General features: G+C 33.1%; 1 protein-coding gene across 2 annotated transcripts; it reads left to right on the plus strand.

The window, feature by feature from the left end:
* Nucleotides 1-988: 988 nt before the first annotated feature.
* On the plus strand, nt 989-9,486 carry LOC111301809 (DEAD-box ATP-dependent RNA helicase 37-like). Of its 2 annotated transcripts, none has more exons than XM_022897790.2 (7): nt 989-1,141; nt 1,581-2,470; nt 2,554-2,637; nt 3,232-3,474; nt 3,867-4,034; nt 4,198-4,311; nt 8,386-9,486. In XM_022897790.2, exons 2-7 carry the CDS (start codon nt 1,706-1,708, stop codon nt 8,848-8,850), a joined length of 1,839 nt encoding a protein of 612 aa, XP_022753525.1. In that variant the 5' UTR covers nt 989-1,141; nt 1,581-1,705; the 3' UTR covers nt 8,851-9,486. The 2 variants fall into 2 exon arrangements, with proteins under 2 accessions (XP_022753525.1, XP_022753526.1); XM_022897791.2 differs by having other exon boundaries at nt 4,201-4,311.
* The last annotated feature ends 1,835 nt before the right edge of the window (nt 9,487-11,321 follow it).

The raw sequence follows: 11,321 nt of genomic DNA on the forward strand, positions 1-11,321 counted from the left end.
AAATTAGTTAGATTGAAAACTTCTAAGTGTTATATTGATATATAAATTTAATTATTGTTTTACTCTAACAGATACATATTCATATATTTAAGGCTTAATTCTACCATATAAATAATGAAAGGAATTACAATAAATTTGGAGGATTTATTTCTTAACTTTATTCATTTAATTTTTTTTTTTAATTATGATCAAATAGATTGGAGTAACACTGTATTTATGATACTAAATAAAATAATTCTATATAAATAAATTCTTTTGGTCTTTATATTTAAATTATTTTAATTTAATAAGAGATAATAATTAAGAAATCAAATAACTAGAAGAGATATTTTGCCAAAAAAATAATGAGAAAATTTTCTTTGCTTTCAACTTTTGTTAGTAAGAAATGGCATTATGTCATTTATAATAATTATAATATAACGAATCAATTATAATTTAGAGTTATAAAAATTTGATATAGAACTTATTATTATAAGTATTAAATTATTATATATAATTTTGAGTTATAATCAGATAATTATAATATTATAATAAAAAAATTATAAGTAAAATATTTTTAGAGACGTGAAAAAAAGGATGACGTAATTGACTTGCGCTTGAAACAACTTCTCCCGTAAGGAGTAGAGCAACTTCGCCCCTAAGCTAAAGCTGAAAAACGCGGGAGAGGGTCTGTTGAGAGTTGAGAACAATGCCCCCACTGGGCGAAGAGGGTCATTCCAGTAATTTAGAGTCCCGACCATTTATTTACAGCACAGTAAAGTTACCAATCTTGGGTGCGTTAAACGCCATCATTCTCTTTAGCCGGAAATTTTGTACGGACTATCTAATTTATTAAAAATTAAAAATATAATAAAAATTTTAAATTTCACATTTAATTAAAAAAAATAGAGAAAAAAAGAGAAATCGGCGAAGGCAGATGAAAATAGGAAGAAACTTTTTTGATAAGTCAAAAAATAAGTATAAGTCTAAATATTTGGTTAAAGACAGAGAGAGAGAGAGAAAGAAAGATATTCGTGTGTTTTTTAAAAGAATTTTCATCTCCTTTTCCTCCTCGGCGTGTGTCTGCAAGCATAATATTAGGGGTTTTTTTTTTTGGATCTTCATTCTTTCAACATCAGATTTCGGCTTTTCTCATTCTCAGGTTTCAGTCTCTCTCTTTTATCTCTGTATAGTTAAGTGCATTAATTTTTCTATGCATTTGAATCTTTCATGTGTTGTTGCATTTAATTTGTGTTGGTTGTTGGGCTTAGCAGATCAATGTTGTTTCTTTTTTTCTTTTCTTTTCGGGATTTTGGCTTTTTACATTTTGATAATTTTGCATTTGGGATTTTTTTATTGATTGACGGAAAGGCAATTGTTTTTGGTTTTTGCTAATCAATTTTGGAATAAATTGATAAGATATATTAATTTTTGTGTTTTGTATTCAATTTCTTCGAGCTATCAAATAGAGCCAGCGTATTGTTTACATTGATATGTTGCATTTGGGTGACTGATGATGTAAAATTAGATAGCATAATTTGTTTTGATGGATATATATATATATATATATATATTAAAATTCCGTTTTATGGGTTGATCAGGTTTGACAAATTTCGTATTGGAAAATATTTTGGTGGATTTTGACGTGGTATTGAAGTGAATTCTTGGATTTTGGCCAAAAGGGGTTTTGTTAAAAATTTTGGAATCTTGGTGGTTGCGAATTGCGATGACTACAAGAACATCATGGGCAGATTTGGCTGCGAATTCAGCAGCCGAGAATGTAGGTGTTGTTTCTTCCTCTGCTAGCAACGGAGTTGTTGGTACCACCTCATCTGCTGGCCGACCTGTTTATGTACCTCCACATCTTCGTAATCGCCCACCTTCTGCAGACTCACCTGCTCCTACTTCAACTGGCGCTGCTTCAAGTAATGACCGACCTGGATATGGTGGATCTCGTGGGGCTGCTCCTAGGAATGAGTATAACAACCGATCAGGGCATGGTAGTGGTAGCAGTGGTGGTCGACTTGGTGGATGGGGTGGCAGAAGTGGTGGTTGGGATCGTGGCAGAGACAGGGAAGTCAATCCATTTGGAAATGATGATGATAAAGAGCAGGCATTCAGTGAGCAAGAGAGTACTGGGATTAACTTTGAGGCATATGAAGACATTCCTGTGGAGACAAGTGGTGACAACGTGCCACCGCCTGTCAATACTTTTGCAGAGATTGACTTGGGTGAAGCACTGAATCTAAATATCCGAAGGTGCAAATATGTGAAGCCGACACCTGTTCAGCGGCATGCCATTCCCATTTCACTTGCAGGACGGGATTTGATGGCATGTGCACAGACTGGTTCTGGAAAGACAGCTGCCTTTTGTTTTCCTATTATCAGTGGAATTATGAGAGGCCAGATTCCAAAAAGACCATTACGTGGGGCACGTATGGTATACCCACTAGCTCTTATACTCTCTCCTACGAGGGAGCTCTCAGTGCAAGTGAGTGTCATATTTTTAACAATTTAAATAATGTGCTTCTATTTTTGCTGTGGAATTTATATATTTTTTTACTATTATCACAGATACACGAGGAAGCCAGGAAGTTCTCTTTTCAAACAGGTGTTAAGGTGGTTGTAGCTTATGGAGGTTCTCCTATTAAACAACAGGTATTTTTTTTTCTCCTTTCTTTTTTTATTTCATTTTACCCTTATTATTCTGTTTTTACTTTAAGTAGCATCACCAACTTAGTAGTGCTATAATTTTGATGATTTTTATGCATCAACTCCTATATAAGCAAAATTTGCACTCTAGTTTTGCTGGTCAAAGTGAAACTATTTGCTCTTGGGGAAAATATAGCCTTCTTTGGCATATTTTTGAGTTTAGTCTCTCGTTTTTCAATTGTTTACTCTTAGCTACTTAGGATATAGACAAGTGCTCTTCAGGCTTGATGAGTCTTTTGACTTTTTCTGCACCCCCAGGAAGGAACATTTTTTTTTTGGTGTGAAAGGGGTGGGGGGGGGGGGGGGAGTGCATGGTTGAGGGAATTTGTCTATTCCAGACTTATCTTGAACATATTTCTTAAGTTTACGAGATCTGTAAATTTTTCTCTGATATGTCTTGTTGCTATTGATAGCATAAAAATTTTGAAATTCAGGTATCAATTTTGAGCTCTACTGGTTATGTGTCATCATTCTCATCTTAAATTATATGTTTGAATTATATTTGTGTTACTACAAGTTGATGGCATTTTAATTGAACAGCTGAAGGAGCTGGAGAGGGGAGTTGATATTCTTGTAGCAACTCCTGGAAGATTGGTGGACTTGCTAGAGAGGGCTAGAGTTTCCCTACAGATGATCAGGTACTTAGCCCTAGATGAGGCAGATAGAATGCTGGACATGGGTTTTGAGCCTCAAATAAGAAAAATTGTGGAACAAATGGACATGCCTCCACCTGGTGTTAGACAAACAATGCTATTCAGTGCCACCTTTCCAAAAGAGATACAGGTTGCTCCTGGCTTTCTAAAGAATCATTTATTATTTTCTTTCAAGTATTTAAATATTTGTTTAAATTCTTAACGAAATTTCAATGCTTTACTCATGAGTTATCTCTCTACATTATATTCTTTATTAGGTTCATACATGGCATGCATATGTACTGTAATACTGATTATTGAAGATCATTCTTTGTTATGGCATGCATTCTGTTGGAATTTTAATTTTTGTTTATTGGTTACAAGAGAGAGCATTACAGCTAAAACCCAAGTTTTTTAGCCAAACCCCAGTCCATTCCTGCCACTTGAACCACAACCTAGTTGCTACCATCTTGGAATATTATTTGGAGTGTGTATATCATGCATTTTGGTAATTATTTACTCTTTCATTTTTGCTGCATGCAGAGACTGGCCTCTGATTTTCTTGCAAATTATATTTTCTTGGCTGTGGGGCGAGTTGGATCAAGTACTGATTTGATTGTCCAGAGAGTAGAACTTGTTCATGAGTCAGACAAAAGAAGTCACCTTATGGACCTTCTTCATGCTCAGAGAGCAAATGGTGTCCAGGGCAAGGTACTAATGATTTGGAGTTGTGGTAGTTTATCCTACTTACGTAAATGGAAATTCCTGCATGACTCAGATTTAGGTCTATTTATAAATCATTTGTCTACTTTATAGTTTTGTGAATTTGACTGTTGTTTCCTTTTTAGATGACCTTTTAATTTTAATCTCGCAGCAGGCTCTTACTTTAGTTTTTGTTGAGACAAAAAAGGGAGCTGATTTGCTGGAACAGTGGCTGTGCATGAATGGTTTTCCTGCAACTACCATTCATGGTGATAGAACCCAGCAGGTAAATATGCTTGTTTTTGTTTGCCTTTCATATTTTTTATGCATGGTACTTCCTTTGAATTGAATTGTTAGTCTCATGGATAGAAGTGTATTTAAACCCTAAAATATTTAATTGTGGCGTCTAGTTTGCCAATAAAGCTTTATATTTGTAGTTAGGGGAACTTGCTGCAGGTATTTAATGCTGTAGGATTGGAGGTTTTAATGATAAATAAGTGGCTAAACTTAAATGAAACTGTTCAGCCCAGTAGGTAAATGGTTTGTGGTGATCCATGAGTTTTAAATTTGCATTATCTAGACTTAAAGGAAAAAGGGCCTACCTATATAAAAGGATAACCGTGCAACTTTGTTGCCTTTCATATTGTTGTAGACATTTTTTGTATTTAAAATTATTTAAAAGGTTAAACTTGCTTATTTTTATCTTCCCTTGTTGGTTTTCCCATGCATGGTTCTTTGCCTAGTTTAGAATCTTGGAGCTGGATATGTTTTCTGACATATAGAATTCATGTGTTATCAATATTTTGGGCACAGTAAGGCTTTGGGCCGGCCCTTCTTTGAATTTCTATCAAATGCCTTTCTTGGGAGAAATGATTGATATATTGTTGCAAATATGTCTCCTTAAAGATTATCCTCATTGATCCCAATTGGTTTTTATATCTGATAAGTCTGAGTTTGTCATGCCTATGTGCTAACTGAGGTGTGGTATTATTTTCAATAGATTTCCTTATTATCCAGTTAGTGTGGAGCATCTAGAATGGCAAACTCCTTCAGGTTTTCTTTGGTTAATACCCAAGGATTCTCTTAGAACTAATTTAAACAGTCAGTGGAAGTACAGAAATCCGTATGAATTCTGACCTGATTATTCATGCATGAAAATGATTGGTGGAACTTTTGTTTTTCTTTAAACTTCTATTGAATCCAATATATATAGAGTACATGCTCAATTGGATCTGATTTTGATTCCTATTAGTTGCCTTATCAACCAAGAAATCCTTATTAGTTGTCTATAACCCAATGAAAGATATAGTATCATTCTGGCAAATTTTTTTTATGCTTATAATAATTGCCAAGATACTTCAGAAGCTTCTGAGGGGAGGACTGTTGGAATACTTGCCTAGATAGTTTGGTTTGCTTCTATAGCTGCATTGCATTTAAGTCCCTATTCAGTTAGTTTGCCTTTTTCCCAAGTAATTTAAGTTTCCATTTTTGGGAAATTTTTGTTAGTGGGATACTTAAATATCTTGTTTCATGCTCTTCTTGTTGCTTTTGCCCTACATTTTGCCTAAAAGTGAATTACTGATGCCTCTATAATGTCCTTGTCACTGGAAGCTGTTAGGCTTCATTATCTTGCCTTTTAGTTGCTATTTTTAATTTTTATTTCCCTTTTGATGTCTCACTGAGGGCTCTTATGTCATTTGGTTGTTGATGGTTTTATATTTTCACAAATGTTAACATTGAAATCTTTCTTACATTAGTATTTCTTTTGTACCATCTGAAATATATTAGGCGTTCAGTTTTCAGTTATTATTAAGCCAAATTTGGATTGTTTTATGGTGTTTCTCATGATTTTACACTATTGGCCTGTTATGATGAAATGACTGGATTTGTGCTTTGTTCATAACATCATTATCGTCAGTATCATCTTCTCCCTGTTTATCATTCCTTTATTATCCTCCCTTTGTCTGTTCTAGTTCTGACAGTGGGAGATATCAGCTGTTTTATTTATTTATTTATTTTTTGAGCATCTTATCATCCCTTTGGCTTATAACTTTCTTGGTTACCATTTTTTGCGAGTACTGCAACTGAGAGGTTACTTATGCATTTTTGAAGCAAAATTTTGAGATTGTTTTTGTTGCATTGTGCTTCATATGGTTGACTTGATGGCAAATCTCTTCATTGATTAGATATATATAATGCTTTCTTCATACTCTTCTTCCTGTTGCTTCCAACCTAATGTCAACCCTATCAGCTGTGGTGGTACTTTGAGTTATGTGTTTTATGTGGCCAAGCTTAAAGTGAGTAAAGTAGAGTGAGTAAAGTAGATGACTTTGCTTTATATAGAATACTTGGAGTATATAGGCAGCTTCTCCGTGCTGCATTGTACCAATAAGGATTGCTTCACATTTGGGTATAATACTGGGTGTCAGAATGAAGAGCATGCTTATTTTATCTCTGGTGTCTTACAGTCTTCCTTAATAAAATTGAGAGCAACAATGGTCACACATCATTTATGAAGGTTAAATTATAGTTTATTTATATTTTTCTGAACAATTGTTAAGCTGCGTGCCTATATAATTAAGAGATCAAATATAATATAAACATTAATGAATTCTGTCATCTTAGTATTTTCTTTGGTCTTATCATATGGGTAAAAGAAAATTCCTTGTTTATGTGTTCTTTAGTCTTGATCATTTTTTTATGAAAGTTAAAAGGGATAACACCCAAATAAGCCTTCAAAGTTTAGAAGTCATTGATTTTTTATATCCCATGGAATTAATGTTATGAACTTTTATTTTAGTGTAATTATACCCATTTAATTTGAAAATGGGTGAATAAATTCCAATTGCCATAATTATTAAAATATGATTCCCTCAATTATTTATCATCCAACTCATCCAAATAAATTTAAGTAAAAATTTTCTATGGATTACATTAGACAACCAAGAAGGTTTTAACAAAATATGGAATATCACATAACGTCAAGGTTCTCGTTATATTAAAAATAAAGGTTCATAGCTTAATTCCATGCAATAAAACGTTGAGAGCTTATTTTCTTTTTTTTTTGTGAAGTTCAAAGACTTATTTGGATATTATTCTGAAGTTAAATTATAATTTTTTGCTGAACAGTTCTTATGCTGCATGCTTATATTATAATCTAAAAGTTAATGGATGCTCTAATAAGTATTTTCTTTAGACTTATCATCTGGGTAAAAGAAAATTCCTTGTTTCACTTTTTCTATATAAAATATGAATGATTACCTTATTGGCCACAGCAGCATATCTGTGGTGCAGGTGGCCTTGCTTAATATGATATAGGAGCACACCAAAGCCAAGGGCCCTGTAAAAACCAGAGTTGTATGTAGATTGAAAGAAAATAATATGTAAAATAATTCTTGCTTTGTGTTGTTTACTTGCAATTTACTGCAATTTACCTGTTGCTCTATGTGTTAATTTGCATTAAACTGTTGCATTAGATGGGGCATTTTTTTAACATTTCTAAGAAGTGAGAGTAGTTTGGACGAGAGGGCTGAGCAATTTGCAAAACTATTAGTTTCTGGTTGGGAGTTGGAGAATAATTCTCAGCAAATCCATCTTAAGCGTTTTTGGTGTTTTTCCTTTTATTCTCATGGCTGGAGGCGTTATTGTTATCCCCCTTTTATATTCCTGTTTTTTTCCCTCTTATGCAGATGGTCCTTAATTATCCGTTGGTTTACTAGCGTTCAGTATTCTATCCATTGTGCAATTTCTATCCTAGGCTAATTTCACATTTGGTATTGGTTCTATAGGGAGCTTATGCTGAATTTTTTTTTTGGGATGCCGGGCTTATATATCATCTCTGTTGATAGATGTTAATCACTAAGAGGTCTGTTAATAGATGCCAAGAATTAACTAACAGAATTAACTAACACATTAATTATCAAGTAATGCATTGATATGGAAATGAGTGTGGTGTCAAATATGTATATGGTTGCAGTTGGATTTCTACATGAAGGCAGATTTCTAATAAAGATGTGGGCATATATTCCAAATTATATACTTTCTAGGTATTTTTGGTCTCTAGGAATATTAGTCATGGAAAAATAATACAGATGGATCACTTTGTCTATCCATTTTAGTGATGCCTTTGTCTTTCGTTTGAAATAGTCGTGGCTTGCATCAATCATTTACTGTGTCCTTACTCAAGATTTGACTTTCTTTATCTTCCTCTCTACGGCATCATCTACATATTTTGAGCAATTTTTTTCTCTATTTTTCACGTGTAGAATGCTTCCTACTCTTGTAAGGTGAATTATTTTGGCTCTTTGGGCTTACAACTTTATCTGTTGTTAAGATACCGCATTTATTGTGTATATTGCAGGAAAGAGAACAAGCATTACGGTCATTTAAAAGTGGCGCTACCCCAATCTTGGTAGCAACTGATGTGGCTGCCCGTGGTCTTGATATTCCTCATGTTGCACATGTTGTGAACTTTGACCTTCCTAATGATATTGATGACTATGTTCATCGAATTGGACGGACAGGGCGTGCTGGCAAAACTGGTTTAGCCACAGCCTTCTTCAATGATAACAATGCTTCTTTGGCAAGGTCATTAGCGGATATAATGCAAGAAGCGAATCAAGAGGTGCCCGCTTGGCTCACTGGATATGCAGCTCGTTCATTTGGAGGGAGGAATCGTCGTCCTGGGGGAGGCCGATTTGGTGGGCGTGACTTTCGAAGGGAGTCATCTTTCAACAGGGTTGGTTCAGATTACTATGGTGGGGGCAACAGTGCTGGTGGGTATGGTGGAGGTTACGGTGCAGGTATTACCAGTGCATGGGATTGAAAACTCTAAATTTTTTAGTACTTTTTGGGTGTCTAATAGTAGCAGAGCTTCGCTTCCTTTGATGGGAACTACTTTTATTGGTCTAACGTTATCTTTTGCTAGTAGTCTTGGGGATTGTCATTTTATACTTTAGGAGGGTTATAACAGCATTACAAGGGAGGGGGATGTAAGTTTGGTGTTGATTTCGAAGGAGCAGAAGTTGGGTGTATTGTTTTAGTAGGAAATGGTGAAGAAATTAACAAAAAATAGGGGGTTACTTCATACTCCTTTGCTGTCATATTTTGATGGGTTAGTGGTAATTTTGTTAGGTAATGGGGGAGAGAGAGAGGGAGGGTTTCGTATTGGGGACATCATCTGTGATCTCATAGGCATATACTTTCTGCCATTTACGGATCAATATTCCCCCTTTAAAGGGAGTTTGAAGACTTTTTGTACTATTTTGTTGGTAACTGAAATACGTAGGAAGCTTTGCAGCTGGTAAATATTAGTTGGTAATTTGTTATTGGTAACTGACACCTTTATCGGTCATTTCTCTTATGCCTGCTGCCGGTTGAGATCTTATTTTAATTATTATTATTATTATTATTATTATCATGAATTGAATGTGAAAAGTAAAATCTGTTGCTGAAAGTCAAATAGCTATTTTGATGATTAGTGATTGGAATATGAGATTTATTTTGATTTGAATTTTGTATTATAAATTGGGAATTTAGGTATTTTGTTATTTGAAGCCTTGAATTTAGTTCTATTCACATTATAGAGAATAGAAAAAAAATATATATATATATATATATATATATATATATATATACACACGTCATTGGGTCAATTCGTTAACCCTTTTAGTTTTTTTTTTCTTTTAGAAATTATAGAACCTTGTTTCTTAAATTAAAAATTTTACTGTTTTTCTCCTATTATAAAATAAATAGTAGGCAAGTTTTTATGCTCGTTCCGAACTCGATCCGATTTTATGTTTTATCAAACTCGATCTCGATCCGACCCGAATTTTTTTAATACTCGAACCCGACTTGATCGGACAACATGTAAATCGTATCCGATCTGATTCGATCCGAAATTAATAAAATATTATTTTTTAAAATATAAAATATTATTTTTAAATATAAATATTTAAAAATATCATTATATAAATATATATAAATAAATAATTAATTAATTAAAAAATAATTTTTTAATAATATCGGGTCGGGTAAGGTCGAGTTTTAGGCATACCCGACCTGACCTGATCTCGATTGTTATCTAATTTTATCCGACTTCGACCTGAAACTCGAAATTAAAAAAAAAAACTCGATCTTATAAAGTCGGGTTAAACCGAAACCCGTCGCGGACGGGCTTGATTGCAGTCCCTAGTTGCAGATATCTTCTTCAACTTGAAATAATTGAAAAAGTTATATTTAGTTAACATTTAATTGTCACTATATATTAAATTTGTGATTAAGTATAATACATTAGACCTTGAAAGTATGTAAGTTATGTATTGATTATGCCTTTGAAGTAAGGCCTATATAATAGGTCCTTTTTTTCTTTCTTGCTTAAGAAAACATAAAATAACATTATTTTTTTAAATATGTGTTTTAAACAAAAAATGTATTCCATGGTAGCATATCTTGTTCTTGGTTTCTTAGTTGGTGATTTCATATCGAACAAATTAGTAAAAAATGTAGTATTTGTTGGTGATTTAGATGCATTTTTAGTCAACTTTTTCTATCTCATTTTTGTTTTGGTGGAGGTAACATTAGAATGTATGATTTGATGCCAGATTCATCATGGTGGAACATAATGTTGATAAAGTACTAAGGCTTTAATTTTTAAATTACCTATTTGGTTAAGGAAATTTGAAAAATTCTTTTTTTGCTTTTTAGATTTTTCGATGGTTTTGAAAGTGCAAAATGGTTTTCGTTTGCAATGTTAATAAAGCTCATTATTGTTCCTTAAACCAACCTTTTTTAGGAATGTCAAAGAACACGAATTGTGTAATTTCAATATGATATTCAATTATTATAGGTAATTTGCACCAGTAATGTATTTGTTCTTTGTTGTTAGATAACTAATTAATGTATATTTTAGAAAATAATTACCTAGGAGAATGTATTCTTTCACCATTCTCATTACACCAAAATTTACCATCATAGGGTATGACTATTCTTGTGCATATAATGCAACATTTGTAAAACCATTCTTGGGTTTCATCAAGCTCAAGAATCTATGCTTTAGATATAAACTTTGTATTATTGAATTTGTGATATTGTATATATGTTTTTAGACTTAAAAAGAAATTATTTTTTTCTATGTTTTGAATTTGAAATAAACAATATACTGTTGCTTCAGCAGGGTTTAATTTTAGTAATTTTTCAATTGTATTTCTATTCTTTTTTTTTTTTCTCTTTTTCTTATGGAAATCTAAGTGCAATGTTAAATTATAGAAGCCAAACTGTCTTTCTTGGATTGTTACA

Source organism: Durio zibethinus, chromosome 15 (genome assembly GCF_047325235.1).
Source record: "Durio zibethinus cultivar Kanyao isolate XHJ-2024 chromosome 15, ASM4732523v1, whole genome shotgun sequence".
Classification (NCBI taxonomy): Eukaryota; Viridiplantae; Streptophyta; class Magnoliopsida; order Malvales; family Malvaceae; genus Durio; species Durio zibethinus.